At 44.0% G+C, this 25207-nt stretch overlaps 1 protein-coding gene across 1 annotated transcript; it reads left to right on the forward strand.

The window, feature by feature from the left end:
* Positions 1-20531: 20531 nt before the first annotated feature.
* On the forward strand, positions 20532-23027 carry LOC125541478 (CRIB domain-containing protein RIC7-like). Its single transcript, XM_048704885.1, has 4 exons — positions 20532-20592; positions 20733-20851; positions 22323-22413; positions 22588-23027. The coding sequence occupies exons 1-4, from the start codon at positions 20532-20534 to the stop codon at positions 23025-23027; spliced, it is 711 nt and encodes a 236-aa protein (XP_048560842.1).
* Positions 23028-25207: the final 2180 nt, after the last annotated feature.

The raw sequence follows: 25207 nt of genomic DNA on the forward strand, positions 1-25207 counted from the left end.
GAGTGAGCCCAAAGATCCATCAACATGGAGCTTCTTCATGCGTTTTATACCGATATGACTTACGTGGCAGTGCCACAAGTAGGTGGTACTATCATTACTATCTTATATCTTTTGGCATGAACATGTGTATCACTACGATCGAGATTCAATAAACCATTCATTTTAGGTGCAAGACCATTGAAGGTATTATTCAAATAAACAGAGTAACCATTATTCTCCTTAACTGAATAACCATATTGCGATAGACATAATCCAATCATTTCTATGCTCAACGCAAACACCAATCTCGATGGTAGAGGGAGCGTGCGATGCTTGATCACATCAAGCTTGGGAAAAACTTCCAACACATATCGCCAGCTCACCTTTAGCTAGTCTCCGTTTACTCCGCAGCCTTTTATTTCGAGTTTACTAACACTTAGCAACCGAACCGGTATCTAATACCATGGTGCTACTAGGAGTACTAGTAAAGTAAACATTAACACAATGTATATCCAATATACTTCTATCGACCTTGCCAGCCTTCTCATCTACCAAGTATCTAGGGTAATTCTGCTCCAGTGGCTGTTCCCCTTTATTACAGAAGCACTTAGTCTCGGGTTTGGGTTCAACCTTGGGTTTCTTCACTAGAGCAGCAGCTGAATTGCCGTTTCATGAAGTATCCCTTCTTTGCCCTTGCCCTTCTTGAAACTAGTGGTTTCACCAACCATCAACAATTGATGCTCCTTCTTGATTTCTACTTTTGTGGTGTCAAACATCGCGAATATCTCAAGGATCATCATATATGTCCCTGATATATTATAGTTCATCACGAAGCTCTAGCAGCTTGGTGGCAATGACTTCGGAGAAACATCACTATCTCATCTGGAGGATCAACTCCCACTCGATTCAAATGATTGTTGTACTCAGACAATCTGAGCACAAGCTCAACAATTGAGCTTTTCTCCCTTAGTTTGCGGGCTAAGAAAATCGTCGGAGGTCTTATACCTCTTGACCAGGGCACGAGCCTGAAATCCCAATTTCAGCCCTCGAAACATCTCATATGTTTCGCGACGTTTCAAAACGTCTTCGGTGCCTCAACTCTAAACCATTTAACTGAACTATCACGTAGTTATCAAAATGTGTATGTCAGATGTTCGCAACATCCACAGATGACGTTCGAGGTTCAGCACACTGAGCGGTGCATTAAGGACATAAGCCTTCTATGAAGCAATGAGGACAATCCTCAGTTTACGGACCTAGTCCGCATAATCAACTTTCAACAAAATTTTCTCTAGGAACATATATAAACAGTAGAACAGAAACGCGAGCCACGACATAATTTGCGAAGACCTTTTGACTATGTTCAGGATAATTAAGTCCATCTTATGAACTCCCACTCAGATAGACATCCCTCTAGTCATCTTTAGTGTTATCTTCTCTATCTACCTTTAGTGTTATCTTCTCTATTGTAGGAATTCCAAGATGTATTGCCCGATGAGCTACCTCCGGGTATACCTCCTCTCCGAGGCATCGAACACCGCATCGACCTCATCCTCGGAGAACCTCTTCCTAACAAGGATCCCTACCACGTCAACCCCGAGGAAACCAAGGAGATCCAACGGCAAGTACAACAACTCATCGACAACGGCCATGTACGAGAAAGTTTGAGCCCATGTGTCGTACCGGTAATACTTGTTCCCAAGAAAGATGATACATATCGCATGTGTTCCGATTTTCGTCCTATCAATGCTATCACTGTTAGATATTGCTACCCCATTCCACGCTTAGACGACATGCTAGATGAGCTTAGTGGAGCCACAATTTTCTCAAAATTAATCTTAAAAGTGGCCACTACCAAATACGCATCCAAGAAGGTGATGAATGGAAAACCTCTTTAAAAACCAAGTTTGGCTTGTATCAATGGTTGGTCATACCAATGGGTTTATCCGAAGCACCCGGGACATTTATGCCTGTGATGCATTTTGTTCTTCGCTCATACATTGGCGTATTTGTTGTGGTCTATTTGGACAATATTCTTGTTTTTAGCAAATCTCCCAAAGATCATGTCACCCAGCTTAGAAATGTTTTGCAAACTCTTAAAAAAGCGCCTTTATGCTAATATGGACAAATGTCATTTTGGTGTTGAAGCTTGTTTTCTTGGGTTTCGTCGTGTCTTCTAAGGGTGTTCATGTAGATGAATCTAAGATCAGTGCTATTAATATTTGGTCTCAACCAACCAACTTGCAACAAGTGTGAAGTTTCGTTGGCCTAGTCGGATTCTATCGTAGATTCGTTAAGGACTTTAGCACTATTGCATCCCCTTTGCATGCTTTGAGTAAGAAAAATGCACCATTTGTTTGGGGACCATCCCAAGATACTGCATTTAATGAGCTTAAGAATTTTCTTACATGTGCCCCTTTGCTTGCATTACCCAACTTTGGTAAACCATTTGAAATACATTACGATGCCAGAGGTTATGGCATAGGAGATGTGTTGATGCAAGGGAAACACCCCATAACTTACTTTAGTGAAAAACTTTCCGGAGCACAACTTAATTACCCCATCTATGAAAAAGGGCTATATGCTTTAGTTTGAGTCTTGCATGTTTGGGAGCATTATCTCCGCTCTGATAAGTTTATTCTCCTCACCGATAATGAAACACTTAAGTACCTTAAGGGTCAAACTAAGTTGAACAAGTGTCATGCTAGGTGGAGTGAATTCATTGAGTCATTTCCATATGTCATCAAGTACATCAAAGGTAAGGAAAATGTTGTGGCGGATGCGCTTTCCCGTAGATGCATGCTTTTTACTGAGTGCGTGCTACGAACTATGTATCCAAGTCAAGTAATCGCCGACAAGCAAGCCACCCGTAATGGAGAAAATAGTGAGAGAGTGAGCCACCCATAAGGGAATGAGAACCACAAGCCAAATATGAGTGCCTCCCTGATGAGCGACAAGAAAAACCTAGTGCTATTCGCTACCAAAAGTGAGATGAGAGAAGTGTGTGAGAACCCATAAAGTGTTAGCCACTATGTCCTTTTGTACAAGGACGAGGAAACAAAAACTAACACCTCTCACAATCTATGTTTAGTGTTATCTTCTCTATTGCAGGAATTCCAAGATGTATTCCCCGACGATCTACCTCCGGGACTACCTCCTTTTCGAGGCATCGAACACCGCATCGACCTCATTCCCGAAGAACCTCTTCCTAACAAGGCTCTCTACCACGTCAACCCCGAGGAAACCAACGAGATCCAATGACAAGTTGATGTAGGGTAGAGACCCTAATCGCCCGATCTTTCATGAAAGGAGCGGATCCCGGGGAAATCACGAAGAACACGGGGAAGAACGGAAGGAAAACACAAGAGGAAATCACTAAACCGACATGAATAAGTCACACATGGGCTAGATCCTCGAGTACATAGAACGATACACGAATCCATGGACAACTCGGGACGATACACGGTAACCGGTTCTTCTCCGTGATGAGGTCTTGAATCCACAAGGGGATCTTCCCGTAAAGGGGGCTTGAATCCGCTTGGGGGGTCTTCTCCGGTGGAGGCTCGAATCTCCGAGGAGAAGGTAACCAAGTGGATGAGCAAAGCTCTCTCACAAATATGAGCTAAACATTTGCTAACACTAGAAAGGAGGTGGGAGAGGTCTATTTATAGTCTAAGTGCAAATGGGGCTGAAAGTAGGGGTACATGGGCCTCGGGCCCGAATCTAGACGCAGCCAGGTACCGGACGTCCGCTGGTGGCCGGTCGTCCGGTGGCTCAGGAGTGGCCGGACGTCCATTGGTTCTGCTCTGTGATGGGGATGCCAGACGTCCGGAAACGTCGGACTTCCGCTGATGTTGGTTCGGATGCAGGTGCGCCGGTCGTCCGGTCCGGACCGGACGTCCGCTCGTTTGCTTCGGGTGCCGAGGCACCGGTCGTCCGGTCTGGACCGGACGTCCGCTCGCTGGGGCTCGGCTGATGCTTCTGGCGCCGGACGTCCGGTCCCGGCCGGTCGTCCGGTGGCTAGGAATTTTCCTTTAGCCTTCCTTCCTCTCCGTCTTCTCGTCCATCTTCCTCTTCTTCTTGTCCCTGCTCCTTAGCTTCTCCATGGTACCTAAGTATGCACAAAGTGTCCATATGAGGTAGTATCCATGCTTCATGTGCATCAAAGTGGAATTGTGAGAGGAGAGATGTCACCTCGGTTTTAAGAGCTCTTGCACGTGATCGAGTCATGGGTCCACTAGGCACTTGATGAAACGATGGTAGGTCCATGGGGATGACATTGGGATGCTCTGCATCATCTCCCCTCCCTTGGGGAAGATCCGACCTCGGATCGAAATCCTCATCACCATGGTATGGGGAGAGATCTTTGACGTTGAAGATGTCGCTCACGGAGTACTTGTCACGTGGGATGTCGATCTTGTATGCATTGTTGTTGTAGCGTGCAAGCACCTTGAAGGTTCCATCCGCTTGTGGTCGAAGCTTGGACTTGTGTTCTTGTGGAAAGCGGTCCTTGCGAAGGTGTAGCCACACGAGATCACCAATGTTGAAGACCATAGGTTGCTTATTGAAGTTGAGCTTGGTCGCAAGGCATTGAACTTGGCGCTCGATGGTGTTTCTTGTATCTTCATGCACCTTCTTAAGATGTGTCACACGGGCACTTGTGTCCAAATTGATGTGCTCTTGGAGTGGTAGAGGAAGAATGTCCAATGGTGACAATGGGTTGAATCCGTAAACGACCTCGAAAGGAGACTTGGCGGTTGTTGAGTGTCTTGCTCGGTTGTAGGCGAACTCGGCGATAGGTAGGCACTCCTCCCACTCCTTGATGTTCTTCTTGATGAGTACTCGAAGTAGAGTGGAGAGTGTGCGGTTTGTCACCTCCATTTGGCCGTCAGTTTGAGGACGGTACACCATGGAGAAGACTAGCTTGATTCCAAGCTTGGCGCATAGGGTCTTCCAAAAGTAGCTAAGGAACTTGACGTCGCGGTCCGAGACAATTGTCTTTGGCACACCATGGGGACGCAATATTTCCCTACAAAAGAGATTAGCAACATGTGAAGCATCGTCTATCTTGTGACAACCAATAAAATGTGGCATTTTGGAGAAACGGTCCACAATGACAAATATGGAGTCTTTTCCATTTCGAGTTCTAGGCAAACCAAGTACAAAGTCCATGCTAATGTCTTCCCAAGGTTAGTAAGGAATTGGTAAAGGCATATAGAGACCATGAGATTGAGCTTTGGACTTAGCTTTGCGACATGTAGAACACCGGTTGGTGAAACGATTGACGTCCCGAAACATCTTTGGCCAAAAGTAGCTCTTTGAGAGCGTGGCGAACGTCTTGTCGCGTCCGAAGTGTCCCATTAAGCCTCCTCCATGCGATTCCTACAAAAACAACAAATGAAGAGACGACTCGGGGATGCAAAGTTTGTTAGCTCTCATAAGATAGCCGTCTTTGATGTAATAGCGTTCCCAAAATGTATTCAACAAACACTTGGCACAAGGAGTAGCAAAAGTTGCATCATGCTCATACAAGTCTTTGATATGCTCAAAACCAATGACATCTAACTCAAGTTGCGTGACAAGCATGCAAATGCGGGAAAGGGCATCCGCTACAATGTTTTCTTTACCCTTGATGTACTTGATGACATAGGGAAAAGACTCAATGAATTCACTCCATTTAGCATGACGCTTGTTCAACTTAGTTTGACCTTTAAGATACTTGAGAATCTCATGATCGGTATAAATGATAAACTCATGGGGACGAAGGTAATGTTCCCATTCATGTAAAACGCGGACTAAAGCATATAGCTCTTTGTCATAGATGGGATAGTTGGGTTGCGCTCCGGAAAGTTTCTCACTAAAGTAAGCTATGGGGCGCTTCTCTTGCGTTAACATGCCATTACCGCTAGCATCGCAATGAATCTCAAAAGGCTTGTCGAAGTTGGGTAAAGCAAGCACGGGAGCATGAGCAAGCAAATTTTTAAGATCATTGAATGCGGTATCTTCGGATGGTCCCCAAACAAACGGCGCATTCTTCTTGCTCAAAGCATGCAAAGGCGAAGCAATGGTGTTAAAATCCTTCACAAAGCGACGATAGAAACCTACAAGACCAAGGAAACTACGCACTTGATGGAAGTTGGTTGGTTACGGCCAAGTCTTAATAGCATTGATCTTGGACTCATCTACATGAACACCCTTAGAAGAGACAACAAAACCCAACAAAACGAGCTTATCAACACCAAAAAGGCATTTCTCCATATTAGCATAGAGGCGCACTTTCCTAAGAGTTTGCAAAACGGTGCGGACATGTGTGACATGCTCTTTGATAGATTTGCTAAACACAAGAATGTCATCGAAGTAAACCACAACAAATATACCAATGTAAGGGCGAAAGACATGATTCATAAGGCGCATAAAAGTGCCCGGTGCTTCCGGGAGACCCATAGGCATGACTAACCACTCATACAAACCAAACTTGGTTTTGAAGGCGGTTTTCCATTCATCGCCCTCTTGTATGCGAATTTGATAGTAACCACTCTTAAGATCAATTTTGGAAAATATAGTGGCACCACTAAGCTCATCTAGCATATCATCTAGGCGTGGAATGTGATACCTATAACGAACGGTGATAGCATTGATAGGTCTACAATCGGAGCACATGCGAAAACTACCGTCATGTTTTGGCACAAGAATGACCGGTACGGCACAAGGGCTTAAACTTTCACGCACATGTCCATGGTCTATGAGATGCTTTACTTGCCTTTGAATTTCTTTGGTTTCTTCGGGGTTGACGCGGTAGGGAGCTTTGTTCGAAAGTGGTGCTCTGGGGATGAGGTCGATGCGATGCTCAATGCCTCGTAGTGGAGGTAGTCCCGGAGGTAGCTCATCAGGGAAAACATCTTGAAATTCCTGCAAAAGAGAAGACAACACTAGAGGAAGAGTGTGAGAAGTGTTAGTTTGTGGTGCATTGTCCTTGCACACGAGGACGTATTGTAGGACACTAGATGGGTTCTCACACACTTCTCTCATCTCACGTTTGGTGGCAAATAGAACTAGGTTCTTGTTTTCGCTCATTGTGGAGGCACTCAATTTTGGCTTGTGGCGCTCACTGTCTTTTTGGTGGCTCACTCTCTCACCATTCCCTCCACGATGGGTGGCTTGCTTATCAGCGATCACTTGGCTTGGAGACATAAGTCGTAACACAAACTCCATTCCATGCATCTTGAAGCTATAGTGGTTTGTACGCCCATTGTGGACGACTCCCCTATCGAATTGCCATGGCCGTCCAAGGAGAAGAGGACAAACGGTCATTGGGATGACGTCGCACTCCAAGGTGTCTTCGTAGGCGCCGATCTTGAAGGAGACTTGCACTCGGTGCTCGACTTGGATGGTACCGAGTCACTAAGCCATTGCACTTTGTATGGATGTGGATGCTTCGTCTTGGGCAATTGGAGCTTGGAGCAAAGTTCTTCACTTGCAAGATTGTGACAACTCCCACCATCGATGATGACCTTGACGGATCGTCCATTGATGCCGGCCTTGGTGTGGAATATGTGGCATCGTTGGTCTTCCTCTTGGTGATGTTGGAGAGTCAAAAGACTTTTGGAGACAACAGTGGCGGGTTGAGTCTTCATCAAAGACTTGTTCTTCTTCATTGTTTCACTTTGCGGTGCATGGAGACTTTGCTCAAGGGCTTCCATTTCTCCTTCGCTCAATGGAATCAATAAGTGCCATCTGTCGTGAAGATCATGGTGCGCTTGTGGCGCACTCATAGGAATTGTGGCATGCGCCGCGCAGTGAACACTGGGGGAACTCCTTGACGGTCTCATCGGTAGGGGTGATGATGATGGAAGCTCTCGTCTTAAGTTGTCATGTATTAGGAATTTGCTTGTAGTTGGCGAAGCTTTCTTGGAAGTCGACTTTGTCGATGTTGGAAGTAGGGGTCTTGTAGTCGGGTGTTGGAGTCGTTGAGCTTGATTATTGGAGAAGAGAAACCATAGGATGGATGAGACTTTGCCATACTTGAAAATCATCTTGCACTTGCGTTCCGCTTTGTAGCTTTGGTGCACCGAGCTCCGATGAGATTTGAGTAATGGTTGGAATTGAGCTTCTTCTTGATAGGATGATTGAGTCCATTCAAGAAACGTTGCCATTGTTTGCTCATCATCCTATCACATTGGCCTCCTTATACATAGCAATCTACATCTCCTTGTTGTATTATTCAACGCTCTTGGTTCTTGCTTGGAGTTTTGGAGTTTCTTGAAGAGGTCGCGGTTGTAAGTAGTAGCATGAAGCTTGCTCTCATGGACATCCTTTCATTTGGGCCAAGTAGTGATGGGTGTTCACCTCTTGCTCGCGGCGCTCTATGATTGTTCCCACAAATTAGGATAGTCATGGAACTCAGGGATGCCATCAGGATCTTCGTTCTCTTCTTCATAATTGTGCAAACGGAGATCTGTCAACTTTCAATGCCCATGAAGGTATTTCTTCGGGGTTGTTGCTCCGTTGACTTGGCATGGTGAACTTGAGCTTGCCGTAGCGTTGCTCTTCATTGTGTTGGGGGTCGGGGATGATGACGCCCATGTGTAGATGATTGTTCAACTCGTGGTGGCTCTTGATGTGGAGGGGTTGTCAACCTCGTGTCTGTTCTTGTCACGGAGGATTCCATTGTCTTCATGCTCTTGATGAACCTTGATGATCTTGGCGAGCTTGTGGAGGAGCGCATCGTCGAGCTAGAGGAACCTAGCGATGGCAGCGCGCTTGAATCATCGTTCATGAAGTTCTTCGCGAAGTGCTTCCTTTTTCACGCTTGTCGGCTCGGTCGGGCAATGGCTCGACTCGAATCGTAGAGCTCGTTGTGCCTCGAGTGCTTGAGCGTCAGGAGTTGTTTTTTGACGTTGAGCTCGGCATCTTGTGCATTTGGTGTGATGAGACGCACGCGTTCTTTCCTCTTTATGTTGGCGTTGTTGTTGCCGTTCTCGAGCTAGCGCAAAGGCTTCTTCGGCTGACGTCGTCGATGTTCTTGCGAGTCGGTGTCAGTGGATTGAGGTTTGCTTGACGCTCGTTGCGCGCGGCACGTCGAAGAGTGTTTGACGACGGTGTACTTGAGCCGGAGGGGGTAAAGTTTGAGTGGCGACTTGAACGGCTCCTTCTTGAAGTGGAAGAAGAGCGGGTGAGCAACAAAGCGCGAATCTCGTCCATCCTTGCGTCATCCTCTTGCTTGTGATCGTCGAGCTTGTGTTAGTGGGAGTCGACCTTGACGATCCGACTACGAACGTGCGAGACGTCGCGCCTTAGCAATCGCTAAACCAACTTCCGAGGGGTTATTGACCACGCCGGAGCACGATCAACCTGACCACGAGGGCCTGTTTCCTGCGAGCAAACGAAGAACAAGCAAGAAACTGAGATTGCAATCTGGATATTGCGAATATAAGATGAAAGCTTTATTGATCAAGGTGGGGTTCTGTGACGTCTTGGTCTGGTCGTTGGACACAAACGAAGTACGCGAAGTTGCAGCTATGGCGAACTTTTAATCTAAACAAAACCCAAGTCTAAACGACGCCCTAAGGGCTGTATATATGGAGGAAGAGAGGGGAATTTCGTGGCCCTTGAGGGTGGGGTCCGAAACCAACCCTAACTCTTGTTTCCCCACACATACGGACTCTAAAAATAGCCTATACTTAAGTATTTCGAAATTACATGGGCCTGGCCCATTAATAAGGTGACGCAGCACCTAGAATAGCCTATGGACGAATATTATGAAGTGGCATCTTGTATATTTCGTCCAAGGCTTCATGCACTCCTTATGGCGGCTTCAAAGTCCTGAAATCATCACTTGTAACTCCGTTCTTGATCCCCTTGCGCATGCCATCAACTCCATTCGTGTTCTTGCTCCAATGTTCATCCTTCTCCAAGCTAGGACCTTCATTTGTAAGCAAAACAAATGTATCCAATTTAGGCAGCATCATAATCTCATGAACATTAGAATCATTACCAAGAAACGAAAGTACCTGGTAATTTAATTGGCGTGCGCGAGCTCTAGTAATTGGTCCAGTATATGTAACAGTAGGGGCTGTGGGTGTAACAATGGTATTGATGTCCTCATCAGTCGAACTTGTGGTCGAAGTAGTCCCTTGTACGTTGTTCGGAAAGTCGCAAGTCGGGCGCAAGGTTGTCGATGCGTTCACTCATAGCTTGTTGCTCTTGATGCAAAGCACGTTGTGCACCAAAGAGGTGACTCTTGGTGACGAAGGAGTTCATGTCGTCGTCTTGCTCCATGAAGAGTGGGTTGGTAGAAGTACTTGGCCTATCCATCATTCCAAGACAAATGTGAGTGGTAGAAAGAGAAGAACGAATACCAAATGTACCTTGACCGAAGTTGAAAGTGAATCGATGATCACTCCAATGTAGGACAAGGAAATAGCCCAATTGGTACGAATTCTTGTCGGTTTCTCACACCTACACAAGTAAAAGCTTATGGTGGAGCTTGGTGAGGATGGTGGCACAATTTTTAATGTGAATGTAAGCAAGATTCAATAATGTTGGAGAAGATTCGCAAGATGCAACGTAACAAGTAGACCAAGCATATACGGTACACGGAAACACACGCGCAAAAAGATAAGTGGGGTTGTGCAACCAAGGGTGAGCCAAAATGTGGGATCCACAAAAATGCTCTTGTTGCACAACACTAGAGAGACGCTAGCACGATTGCATAATAGGCGGATACAAGAACTTGTGCATGACATACTTAGCAAAAATGCAACGATTTCTATCCCAAATATGTTTAATGCAAGGTGTTGCTATGATATGATCCAAGATGATCGAGTATGACAATCTTAATGTTGTATGATGCTATGGTTCTTGCTTAAAAGCTCTTTGCTTATCTTTCCTCTTTGCTTAAAAGCTTGGTTGGCTCTTTGATGTTTGAGCTCTTTTCTCATGCAATGCTTGACGAACCAAGATAGCAAGTGAGTATGCGATGACAACTTTGTGACACAAGAGATGATACCAATATAGGCAACAATGATGTATGTATGGATGCTATGGGAAGTATGATCACTAATGTGCACAAGTCTCGTTGCCGGCAATACTCAATGACTAGTCTCGATGGGTAAGCAACGCAAAGGAGTAAGGCTATGATGGCTATCAATGTAATGGCAAGAGTGATATGTCCAATACCAAGATGAGGTTACCGGTCTTGCTTCCGGTATGGTGTCAAAATGGTGGCACGAATACCAAGTCGTAGTCGAGGTGGTCGTTGTTGATGACGCGTCCGTGGCGAAAATGAGCGGTGGTGTTGTCGATGTCGAACCATACCTAGATAGCCGAAACACAAAAGGATACGGTACTGCAACTCAAATTCTCAAAACCTCAAAGTAGCAATTGGTAGAGTGGGTAGCAGGTAAGTGGTGGTGTGGGTTGGGATATTGGAAAGGTTTGCGGGAGTCGGTGGTGGTGTAGCGGATGATGTGGTGGAAGCCTCAAACAACAATTTGAGCGAAATCAGTTTCAGAGCAGCGGTCGTCCAGAAATGGACGGATGTCCGGTCGCCGGACATCCGGTAGGTTCGGAAATCCGCTAATTTCAGCTCGGTTTAGAGGTTCCAGTTGTCCGGTAAGTTGCGGTCGTCCGGTAAGTTGCGGTCGTCCGGTGGGTCGTGGTCAAAATTGATATGATTTCATGGATTTTGGATGGATTTCGAGGTGGATATGGTGGGGGATGGCTAGATCCACTTGCAACACAACAAATTCATGGATCAAAACCAACAAAACATCATCAAACTCACATAACACAAGAAAACTTTTGGGGCTATTTTTGTGGGGATTTTCGGATTAGGACGGAAAACACAAAATCAAGCTAGAAAACAAAGAGGCGGCTCCGAAATCATGACCAACCTTGCTCTAGATACCAAGATGATGTAGGGTAGAGACCCTAATCGCCCGATCTTTCACGAAAGGAGCGGATCCCGGGGAAATCATGAAGAACACGGGGAAGAACGGAAGGAAAACACAAGAGGAAATCACTAAACCGACATGAATAAGTCACATATGGGCTAGATCCTCGAGTACATAGAACGATACACGAATCCACGGACAACTAGGGATGATACACGGTAACCGGTTCTTCTCCGTGAGGAGGTCTTGAATCCACAAGGGGATCTTCCCATAAAGGGGGCTTGAATCCGCTTGGGGGATCTTCTCCGGTGGAGGCTCGAATCTTCGAGGAGAAGGTAACCAAGTGGATGAGCAAAGCTCTCTCACAAATATGAGCTAAACATTTGCTATCCCTAGAAAGGAGGTAGGAGAGGTCTATTTATAATCTAAGTGCAAATGGGGGAGAAAGTAGGGGTACATGGGCCTCGGGCCCGAATCTGGACGCAGCCAGGTACCGGACGTCCGCTGGTGGCCGGTCGTCCGGTGGCTCAGGAGTGGCCGGTCGTCCGGTGTCCTCCGGACATCCGCTGGTTCTGCTCTGTGATGGGGGTGCCGGACGTCCGGAAACGTCGGACTTCCGCTGATGTTGGTTCGGATGCCGGTGCGCCGGTCGTCCGGTCCGGACCGGACGTCCGCTCATTTGCTTCGGGTGCCGGGGCACCGGTCGTCCGGTCAGGACCGGACGTCCGCTCGCTGGGGCTCGGCTGATGCTTCAGGCGTCGGACGTCCGCTCCCGGCCGGTCGTCCGGTGGCTGGGAATTTTCCTTTAGCCTTCCTTCCTCTCCGTCTTCTCGTCCATCTTCCTCTTCTTCTTGTCCCTGCTCCTTAGCTTCTCCATGGTACGTGAGTATGCACAAAGTGTCCATATGAGGTAGTAGCCATGCTTCATGTGCATCGAAGTGGAATTGTGAGAGGAGAGATGTCACCTCGGTTTCAAGAGCTCTTGCATGTGATCGAGTCATGAGTCCACTAGGCACTTGATGAGACGACGGTAGGTCCATGGGGATGACCTTGAGATGCTCCGCATCACAAGTACAACAACTCATCGACAACGGCCATGTACGAGAAAGCTTGAGCCCATGTGCCGTACCGGTAATCCTTGTTCCCAAGAAAGATGGTACATATCACATGTGTTCTGATTGACATCTCATGAATGCTATCACCATTCATTATCGTTACCCCATTTCATGCCTAGATGATATGCTAGATGAGCTTAGCGGAGCCACCATTTTCTCTAAGATTGATCTTAAGTGTGGCTATTACCAAATTCGCATCCAAGAGGGTGATGAATGGAAAACTGCTTTTAAAACCAAGTTTGGATTGTATGAATGGTTGTTCATGCCAATGGACTTATCCGAAGCACCCAGCACTTTTATGCGAGTGATGCATTTTGTTCTCCACCCATACAGTTTGGTCATGCAATGGTCTACTTTGACGATATTCTTGTGTTTAGCAAATCTCTCAAAGATCATGTCCCCCATCTTAGAACCATGTTGGAAACCCTTCGGAAAGAGCGCATTTATGCTAATATGGACAAATGCCTTTTTGTCATTGATAAGCTTGTTTTCTTGGGTTTCGTTGTGTCTTCTAACCGTATTCATGTAGATGAATCTAAGATCAGTGCTAATAAAACTTGGCCCCAACCAACAAATTTGCGACAAGTGCGAAGTTTTCTTCATTTAGCCGGTTCCTACTGAGGATTTGTGAATAATTTTAGCACCATCGCTTTACCTTTGCATGCCTTGAGTAAGAAAAATGCACCCTTTGTTTGGGGACCATCTCAAGATACCACATTCAATGAGCTTAATAATTTGCTTACACATGCTCCTTTGCTTGCATTACCCAACTTTGATAAACCATTTGAGATACATTGTGATGCTAGCGGTTATGGCTTTGGAGGTGTTTTAATTCAAGAGAAGCGCCCCATAGCTTACTTTAGTGAGAAAATTTCCGGAGCACAACTCAATTACCCCATATATGAGAAAGGGATATATTCTTTAGTGAGAGTCCTGCATGTTTGGCAGCATTATCTCCATCCTCATGAGTTCATTCTCCACACCGACCATGAAACACTTAAATACCTTAAGGGTCAAACTAAGTTGAACAAACGTCATGCTAAGTGGAGTGAATTCATTGAGTCATTTCCTTAGGTCATCAAGTACATCAAATGCAAAGAGAATGTTGTGGCGGATGCGCTTCCCCTTGATGCATGCTTGTTACCCAACTTGAATTGAATGTAATTGGCTTTGAGCTCATAAAAGACTTGTATCTGCATGGTCCTACTTTTGCTATTCCATATGCCAAATGTTTGACGCATACATCTTGGGAATGCTATTACATAAAAGATGATTATCTTATGAGAGCTAAAAAACTATGTATCCCCAAGTATTCTCTTTGTTTGTTACTTTTGCAAGAATCTGATGGAGGACTTATGGGACACTTCGGAAGCGACATGACATTTGCCACCCTCTTGGAGAACTACTTTTGGCCCAAGATGTTCCGTGACGTCTCACGTTACACCAACCGATGCTCTACATGTCGAAAAGCTAAGTCTAAAGTGCAATCCCATGGTCTAATATGCCACTCAAATTCCGTATCACTCATGGGAAGATATTAGTATGGACTTTGTGATTGGTTTGCCTAGAACTCAAAATGGCAAAGATTCTGTATTTGTTGTTGTGGGCCGTTTCTCTAAAATGGGTCATTTTAGCCCATGCAACAAGATAGATGATGATTCACATGCTGCAAATCTTTTTTGTAGGGAAATCTTGCGCCTACATGGAGTGCCAAAGACGATTGTCTCGGACTGTGATGTCAAGTTCCTAAGCCACTTTTGGAAGACCTTATGCGCCAAGCTCGGAATCAGCTCTTGTTCTCATTGGCATACCATCCTCAAACCGACGGCCAAATGGAGGTCACGAACTGGACGCTATCTACCCTCTTACACGTGTTGATCAATGAAATTGCAACTAATCCCTGGGTGGTTTTGGTAATTCATAACAACATATAGCTCATTGAACTAATATCCATTCAAGTTGAATATTTCAGAAAGTTCAATGATTGGCATGGCATGGACTAGAGATGTGGACCCCTCAAAATGCTAAGGACAAATATTGGCAAAAGTTCAAGACTCTTCATTTCTATTTTAGTGATCCAAGATCAAATTGAGTCCATAGGAAAAGCCAATACTATTAAAAGGGACGAGGTGTTGCTTAATGGTCTACTTGCTCAAAATGCTTAGTGATACGCTCCAAAGCCCTCAACAACTTTCTCAATTCCAAATATGTCCAAAACCTAAAGTCAAACTCGGCCCCACCGATTTGATCTATCTGGCACCATCGAGTTCCTTTGACATAGCCACTGCCAGAAAACCTAATCAGTTCAGTCTCACCGAGATGGGATTGCAAACTCTCTGTTTCCCTTCATAACGTTTCGGTCTGACCGAAATGAGCGATCGGTCCCACCGAGTTCACAATGCAGACTCTCTGTTTCGCTTCATAACGTTTCGGTCTTACCGAGATGAGCGATCGGTCCCATCGAGTTTGCTAGGCCAACTCTTTTGTTTGCTCATTGCAGAAATCGGTCTCACCGAGTTCATGTAATCGGTCACACCTAGCGCGGTCCCACCGAGTTTATCATGTCGGTCCCACCGAGAATCCTAACGTTCACATTTTTGGACTAAATCGGTCTCACCGAGTTCACCTATTCGGTCTGTCCGAGTTGGCTCAAATGTGTGTAACGGTCAGATTTTGTGTGGAGGCTATATATACCCCTCCACCCCCTTCTCTATTCAAGAGAGAGCCATCAGAACGTGCCTACACTTCGACTACTCATTTTCTGAGAGAGAACCACCTACTCATGTGTTGAGACCAAAACAATCCAATCCAACCACAAGAAGCTTGATCTCTACACTTCCCCAAGTTGCTTTCCACTCAAATCATCTTTCCACCATAGAGAAATCTGTGAAAGAGAGTTGAATGTTGGGGAGACTATCATTTGAAGAACAAGAGCAAGGAGTTCATCATCATCACACCATCTATTACCTTTTGGAGATTGGTGTCTCCTAGATTGGTTAGGTGTCACTTGGGAGCCTCCAACAAGATTGCGGAGTTGAACCAAGGAGTTTGCAAGGGCAAGGAGATCGCCTACTTCGTGAAGATCTACCCAAGTGAGACAAGTCCTTCGTGGGTGATGACCATGGTGGGATAGACAAGGTTGCTTCTTCGTGGACCCTTCGTGGGTGGAGCCCTCCGTGGACTCGCACAACCATTACCTTTCGTGGGTTGAAGTCTCCATCAACATGGACGTACGATAGCATCACCTATCGGAACCACGCCAAAAATCTCCGTGTCTACATTGTGTTTGCCTTCTCCAAACCCTTCCCTTTACCTTCACATGCAATGTTTTACTTTCCGCTGCTACACTCTTAGAATTGCATGTGTAGGTTGATTGCTTGACTTGTGCTAAGTTGCTAAAATCTGCCAAGACTTAAAATTGGGAAAAGGCTAGATTTTTAGTTGGTCAAGTAGTCTAGTCACCCCCTCTAGACCAACTTTCGATCCTAGAATCAAGAAGGACATCAAGGAGTGGGAAGAGTACCTACCCATCGCCGAGTACGCCTACAATCGCGCGAGACACTCTACTATCGGCAAGTCCCCCTACGAGGTTGTCTACGGCTTCAACCCGTTGTCCCCATTGGACATTCTACCTCTTCCACTACAAGAGCGCATCAACATGGACGCGAGTGCATGAGTGAGCTACCTCAAGAAGATGCATGAAGATACAAGGCACACCATCAAGCGCCAAGTACAATGACTCGCGACCAAGCTCAACATCAACAACCAACCCATGAAACTCAACATTGGAGATCTTGTATGGCTACACCTTCAGGAGCGCTTCCCCAACAAACACAAGTCCAAGCTACGACCATGAGCCGCTGGATCCTTCAAACTACTCGAGCGCTACAACAACAATGCGTACAAGATCGACTTACCACACGACAAGTACTCCATGAGTGATATCTTCAACGTCAAAGATCTCTCTCCCTACCATGGTGATGAGGATTTCGATCCAAGGTCAGATCTATCCCAAGGGCGGGGGGAGATGATGTGGAGCATCCTATGGTCATCCCCATGGACCAACCTACAACTCCCACGACACCACTTGGACCAATGACAAGAGCTTGAGCAAAGGCTATCCAAGATAAGGTGAACTCGCTCCTCTCCGAACTACCACTTTCTACATATGAGACATGGCTACTACCTCAAGCCGAGACCCTATGTGTGATCAAGTACTTGGAGGAAATCCATGGGAAAGCTACACCCGACGGACAAGACGACGAGGACACCAAGTACAATGACCAAGAGGAAGAGCCCCCAGGAATCTACAGCCACCGGACCACCGGTACTTGTCGGATGTTCGACGCCTAGGGGCTCCAATCAGCCAGCCGAATCCTAGCCTGCGCACGGTTCAGCGGCTGGATGACCGACACCGACCGTGCATCTGACATGCTCCAGCCCCTGGACGACCGACACCACCATCACAGAACCAAAATGTCAAAAGTATGGAGACAACCAAACGACCGATGCCCCGGACGACCGGCGCCCTGGACGTCTTACGCCGGCCGGAAGTCCGACACAGACCATCCCGAGCCAACACGTCGGACTTCCGGACGACCGGACCCTCATGATCCATCGGACGACCGTTAGCTGTCAGACGTCCGATGCCTGTGTGTTGATAGTGTGTTGGGCTGAGGCCCATGTACCCCTTCATCCGCTTGGACTATATAGACTCCTCCTCCTCCCTCTTTCTAGGGTTAGCAAAGGATTAGCTCATTTGAGAGATAAAGCTTTGCTCATCCAATTGATACCTTCTCCATTGGAGTTCACGACCTCTACGGAGAAGATGCCCCAAGTGGATTCAAGACCCCATCATGGGAAGACCCTCAAGACCTCCTCGCGGAGAAGACCTTTTGTATCATCCTTTGTTGCATTTGAATCTTGTATCACTCTTTATGTTCATGGATCCAGCACATGTGTGATCGTTCCTCATTGATTTCAGTGTTTCCTCTCATTTCCCCTCACGTCTCCCCTCGTGTTCTTCGTACGATCAGCTCCAATCGTGAAAGATCGGCCCTAGGGTTTCCACCCTACATAAGTTAGTGGATCCAGAAATGATATCATCGACATAAATTTGGGACACAAACAATTCACCATTAACTCTCTTAGTGAATAAAATTGGATCAATTTTACCAAACTCAAAACCCTTTTAAATGAGAAACTTCGCTAAGCTTTTCTACCAAGCCCTGGGAGCTGGTTTGAGACCATTAAGATCTTTACAAAGTCTGTAAATATGATTCAGTTTTTAGGGTTCATAAAGACATGAGGTTGTTTAACATACACTTCCTCCTCAATTTCACCATTCAAGAAATCACTTTTATTTTCCACTTGATACAAAGTTACGTTACACCGATTAGCGTAAGCAAGAAGAATGCGATAGACTCAAGTCTAGCAATAGGGGCATATGTCTCACCATTGTTCGTACCTTCGACTTTTGTGTTGCCTTAAGCAACTATGCAAGCCTTGTTGCAACAACTTGTCCATCCACATATTTGTGTTCCAGAATACCCATTTTGTCTGAATGACAGTTTGACTATCTTTGGGGTTCTCAACTAAATATATACTTTGTTCCACCCGAAGTTATGGAGCTCTTCAAGCATAGCAATCACCCAATCCACATCCTCAAGTGTTCAGGCTGTTTTAATCCCTGGTCGAACAATCTAGGAGTTTCTTCGTAGCTTGGAGATCGACGATCACCCGTCGACATCTAGGGTTGGAGGGATGGGGGAGAGTAATTGGTACACGATACATAATAACTTAGTTCTTGACTTTGCAAATACTAATTTTGTAATTCATTTTCTATGAATATCCAAGATGCTGCATACTTTTGATTACAAATCCCAATATAGGTTTCCATAACTTCGAAACAAAATGTCAAGTGGGAAAAATTATTTGTTGTATATAGAAAAAACAAGTTGAATGATTGAGCAACAAAAAGGCCCAACAAAAAAACCATATGATAGCTTCTTTGTCTTCTAACATTCTTGTTAATACATTATCTTCATTTTTTATGGCAATACCTAGTGAACAAATATCTCCATCAGTAAAAGCCACTATGCTTGTAGAAAATGTATAGTGCATAATTAAAATTATAGGAGACTAGAAGGACTAATCTGGATCTTTCAATCTTGTATTGTTTAGATCATAACACAACAAAAGATGCAAGTTGTTTTTGACCAACGCCTGCTTGTTTATTAAATTATAACCAAAATAACAATAAACTAAAATTTATTCATTATTACCATGTCAAAATAAAGTCACAACCTATTGGCGATCCGAGTACATGCTTTGTAAAATTTAACATGTTCATACATTATCATGGGATCGACCAACTAGACCACCTAAACTTATGGCCTCTTTTAGTCAAATAAAAATGAGGAAATTTGTAGGAGTAAGAATTTCTCCTATAGGTTATTATTCATCCATTTGATTTGAAGGAATGGATCATAGGAAAATGTAGGTAATTTTCTTTTGGTTTGGGTTTCAAAAGAAGAACATAGGATATTTATTATCATCTCAAATATATTTTCTACATGTTGTGCACATAGAACAAGATAAAAGCCATGAATTGCATTATATTTACTTAATATTACATTCGTTCGTGATTTAACATTCATTTAATTTTTTATGGTTTATGTGTTTTCCTATTCCCGCATCAAACACCAAGTGCTCCAAACTGCTGCATTTTCACACCCCATCATTTTGCACTGGTAATGCTATCCTAATATAGTGTCATCCTATTATTGAGTATTTTGTAAGCATCCAAAACAAATGGTTCCTATGTATACAAAACAAATTGGACATAATAACATCATATTGTACGATACTCAAGGAGGAAGTAGCACAAGGGTTATTTCTAGCCATGATATCTTTGTCCAAAGGGCTATCTTTAGGCTTACCTCCCCCACATCCTCCAAACTTTTCTCCATATAGGTATCTCTCCATATATAGCTGAAAAAGGACATCCTACACCGATGCATGGTTGAATGGAGAGGACTCAAATGGTTCTTGGCCCTACACAAAATTAGACATAAGATAGAACTCCTCCTCCCACCCTCAGAATTCCATTGACGCGATGCGCCCTCCGCTGAGCTCAGCATAAGTTTATGAAGCATATGCCGAATGACATGTGAGACCTCGCAATATCGAGCTAGCATAATTCTGGGACAAAGAGACAAAGAGAAAAGGAAACAAGTTATTGCCCCTTTGAGGAGGAAGTGAGAGAATTGGTTAACAAGGTTAACAAGGTTGCCAACCAATGTTCATTTTTGTTGCCATTGAGATTTGAGATTCGTAAGAGAGTAAGGATTCCAATCTAACATTTTTTTATTTTGAAAATTTCATGTTTAGCTAATCATTTTTGTAGATTTCTTATGTAATTTCACAATCATACGATAGTATTTCCATTGAAAGATTTGTAGTGCATTATATTTCCGTAATTTGTAGATTCAAGGAGACTGCTTGGGCACGAGTAAGTAGAAAAGGGTAGTTCATAAAGGACATGAGCACAAAGATGAAGAAGGGGATCCTAAGGCCCTTCCGCTACTTCTCAAACATAATGGGTACATAATACTGAGTTATTTGTTAAACACAATCAGAGAAACTTTGACTTGCACATTTTATCATAACAAGTATGTAAAATCCCTTCTATAATTTCTTAACTCTAACATAAATTATTTCTCATACTAATATTGATAACTAGATGCTAAGGAACAAGAATTGCAAATTGGTTTCCCAACGGATGTGAAACATGTGGCACATATCGGATGGGATGGACCTAGTGTCCCAAACAAGGAGAAGGAGGCAGGAGCACCTAGTTGGGTAAGTTCAAGTCCTTCCTGGAAATAATTATCATAACGAGGTTAAGAATGAAATTCAAGGATTTTAACAAATATTTGTTTTGCAAGACTAACTATGAGAGTAATCATAATCCGCTAAAATTGGCTAATGTGAGTGCGAGTCAATGTGAATTGAACAACCAAACTTTGGTCGAAATGAAAGCATGCGACTTACATTTGCATGGCCACTCGCACTAGCCACATTCTCAAAATGCTACCTTTGTTGTCGTATGCATCATTGATTACACTAGGAAAGGTCACCTAAGGTACCACCAAACTATCCTACTATACACTTACGAGGGCATGTGTATGCTAACTGTGTACCCTCGATGCTATGATGCCAAGCACAATTAACACAACATGTAGTCATTTATCAATGGTGCGGTAGGGGAGTGCTTGGATACCAAAGACGAGAAAGAGAAACTTGGAGGATACCTTGGGTCGTGCTTTTTGAGGATATGTGACAATGTCAATTGCGCTAGGTTCTTGAAGACCAGCATAACAACGATATTAAATGTCTTTCGAGGGGTTCTACATATCCTGATGCAACAAGGGTGTAATGTATCGACTCGGTTATGCAAGAAACAGGGAATACCCAGGTAGTGCATAATTTTGGTATTAGTGTTTAATATGCTGCACCACAGAGGTTTCCTTTCAACCCTAAATGACTTTCGTTAGCATGTTCTTGAAAATACTTAATTTCAATGACTTCAATGTCCCAGACATCATTTGTTTCACATGAGCCGATATGAATCTTAACTTTTCTACACAAACCATAGTTATAATATTATTCCCCCATAGAAAGGCTAACAAATTATTTTTCCATACTAATATTGATTATTATACATCAATGTATGAGGCAGTGCGCGGTTATATTACTATTATTATTCTATTTTCAAAACACAATTGGGAGGGAAAGTCAACTAGCTCGAATCCAATAAAATGTTTGTGATGAGTAGAACCAAAACAAGAAAATATTTTTATGTCGTTGATTTATTTGCAAGATCCCTTACCCATTTTGAAATGCAAATGGAAGAGAGGCAAGTGAAACCAATTAATGATTTTTTAATTGATGGACGGCATTATTGTGGTAAATGTTCTAAGTCTAGAGGAATCATTACTTCAAGGCATAGAAGAGCACATCATGAATTCAATCCGAATCTTCCTTCCAAGAATAAGGTGCTTAAGAAAGTAATCCTAGTTCATATTCCGAGCTCACCTTTGGGGGTGCCTATACCATAAAATTTATTTTCATAGGAATCAAAAAGATAGATCATGTAGAATTGTGAGCATTGAATTCTACCATAATCGAGATGAATTTGTCTCATACACTATGGGCACGTGAGAAGAGATATATTTTATACCCCAAAGGGGCTATAGATGGCGCATTCGCTACCTTTGCGTGAATTAAGATATCTGATTTTGAAAGTAACAATTTAATTTGGACTTACCAGATGAAAGACTACCACTCAGCACCACTGGATTCAGCCTCGTTTAGGAGTGATAGGGGAGGTTCTGCTGCCTCTAACCCATGGGCTTCTCAAGGTTAAATTCTAACCCTCTTACTTTCCATAATTTGATTACATGAAACCTTTCATAAAATTCATGTGCAACTTTAATTTAAGTGACCCGTTGATTAGAATATATTACCATTCAAATAATCTACCATCTTTATACAAAATGATGCAAAAACTAAAACTTCTTCTCTTCTGACGACAGAAATAGTTCTAGATGGAGCGGGCCTGGGAGATACCTCTTTCGGGGATACTAAAAGTGAAGCTGGTGGAATCGATGTCACTGTTGGTGACTCCCCTCCGTCCCCGGGCTCCCGCCGGTCAAGGCGAAACCGCTCCCGGGGTTCTAACACCTCCTCTATGGATGTCACAACAGGCAATACTGAGATCTTGGAGAAGAAGGAGAAGGCCAAGAAAGGCACCCGAAAGAATAGAAAGAAAGATAAGGACAAGGCAGCTGAGGACACTGCCGGTTCCACCTGTCAGGACCTCCCCGCAGTGCCCAAGAAGTCCAACCGCAGAAAAAACAAAGGAAGCTCCGAAGGAAGTGGTGGTGCATCGACCAAGGATGGTGGAGGTGGACCAGAGGTGGGCACAATACCGCTAACTCTGGTGGCCGACGAAGAAAAGGATCACGAATTGTAAACTGCTAACAGGCAAGCTGCTCTCATTTGGAGATGAAAGCATATGCTCGTTACGAGCTAGAGTACTTTGAGTTTAATTGGTTGGATCAAGTGGTGATTGATATATAATAAAGTACTCAAATCAAATGACACAAGCATGCAGGTGTTGAAGGTTACATGCTGTTTTAGCATTAACAGGAATGGGTTTGCACACCCTAACACAACTCTTTTCCTCTATTTTCTTTGTAATACTGATCATTTTTAAAACCCATTGTCCTGTTCCAGATATATATATGATGTGTATTGCGTCTGATATGCCTCACCTGTGTTATATGTATGATATTTTGATGTACTGTGAAAGGACACAAAAGTCAATATGTAGACCGAAAGGTTGGTGCACAACTACCATGCACCATTATGCACACGCGAGTAAACTTGGATGTAGTGATTACTACGCGATTGGTTTGAAACCAGTCCAGGTTTTTTGGGGGGATGCTATATAGTGCACTAGCTACATCAATCAACACATCTTGTTGAATAAAACAAGGGGATCACAGTACCAAATAGCAGGAGTAAATGTACTAAATGTGTGTTTCACAAGTTTATGGGCTATGGAACGACCCAAGTATTTATGTAGACTAGAATCTCCGTGCTTACCATGCCAGGCCCGGTATCAATTGATAACCCATACAGTTTACAATGAAATACTAGTTGATAGAGGCAAATGTGTCCGGTCTTTCAAGGACACGGTGGCTATCATTTTTGGTGGAGTAGACTGTGAGGATCCGACTACAAACATGTGAGAAGGTCGTGCCTTAGCAATCGCTAAACCAACTCCAAGAGGTTATTGACCATGCCAAAGCACGATCAACCTGACGACGATGTTCTATTTTCTACAAACAAACGAAGAACAAGCGAGAAAACTGAGACTGCTATCTATATATTGCGAATATAAGAGGAAAGCTTTATTAATCAAGGTGGGGTTCTGTGACGTCTTGGTCTGGTCGTTGAACACAAATGAAGTACGCAAAGTTGCAGCTATGGCAAACTTTAATCAAAACAAAACCCAAAGTATAAACGATGCCCTAAGGGCTGTATATATGGAGGAAGAGAGGGGGAATTTTGTGACCCCTTGGAGGAGGGGTCCGACACCGGCCCTAACTCTGCTTCCCCGCACATACAAACTCTAAAAATAGCCTATACTAAAGTATTTCGAAATTATATGGGCCTGACCACATAATAAGGTGAGGCAACACCTATAATAGCCTCCGGACGAAATTCATGAAGTGGCATCTTGTATATTTCGTCCAAGCCTTCATGCACTCATTATGGTGGCTTCAAAGTCCTGAAATCATCACTTGTAACTCTGTTCTCGTTCCCCCTTACGCATCCCATCATCTCCATGCTTGATCTTGCTCCAATGTTCATCCTTCTTATCCAAGCTTGGCCCATCATTTGTAAGAAAGACAAATGTATCCAATTTAGGCAGCATCATATTCCCATGAACATTAGAATCATTACCAAGAAACAAAAGTACCTGGTAATTTAATTGGCGTGCACGATCTCTAGTAATTGGTCCAGTATGTATAGAAGCAGGGGCTATGGGTGTAACAATGGTATTGATGTCCTCATCATCCTCCACTTCTTGCAATGAACTCGTCCTCGACGAAAGCTCATCATCCTCACGCAAATAAGGCTTCAAAACTGCAATGTTAAAAGTGGGACTAACCCCAAAATCTGCAGGCAGCTCAAGTTTATATCCATTATCATATATTTTCGCTAACACCTTAAAAGGACCATCATCATGTGGAACTAGTATTGATTTGCACAAATTAGTAAACCTTTCCTTACGCAAATGTAACCAAACAAGACCTCTTGGTGCAAAGACAACATGTTTCTACCTTTATCTCTAGCAAGTTTATATTTAGCATTCATACACTCAATGTTTTCCTTTGTTAACTCATGCGTTTTTAAGTTCAATTTAGCACGTTGTTTAGCATTCAAATTAACCTTCTCCGAAGATGGAAGAGGCAACAAATCAGTAGGTGCATGAGGTAGGAAATCATACACAATTTCTAAAGGGGACATCTAATAAGGACATCAACACCATTGTTACACCCACAGCCCCTGCTGCTATATATACTGGACCAATTACTAGAGCTCGCGCACGCCTATTAAATTACCAGTTACTTTTGTTTCTTG

The sequence above is a fragment of the Triticum urartu genome, chromosome 2 (assembly GCF_003073215.2).
Source record: "Triticum urartu cultivar G1812 chromosome 2, Tu2.1, whole genome shotgun sequence".
NCBI lineage: Eukaryota > Viridiplantae > Streptophyta > Magnoliopsida > Poales > Poaceae > Triticum > Triticum urartu.

Excerpts from the sequence above, each read along its gene's own strand:
- LOC125541478 (XM_048704885.1), top strand. The coding sequence starts at position 20,532 with ATGAGCACAAAGATGAAGAAGGGGATCCTAAGGCCCTTCCGCTACTTC. Across the intron at positions 20,852-22,322 it reads AGGCAGGAGCACCTAGTTGG|ATGAAAGACTACCACTCAGC; the intron begins GTAAGTTCAAGT and ends TGGACTTACCAG. Across the intron at positions 22,414-22,587 it reads TAACCCATGGGCTTCTCAAG|AAATAGTTCTAGATGGAGCG; the intron begins GTTAAATTCTAA and ends TTCTGACGACAG.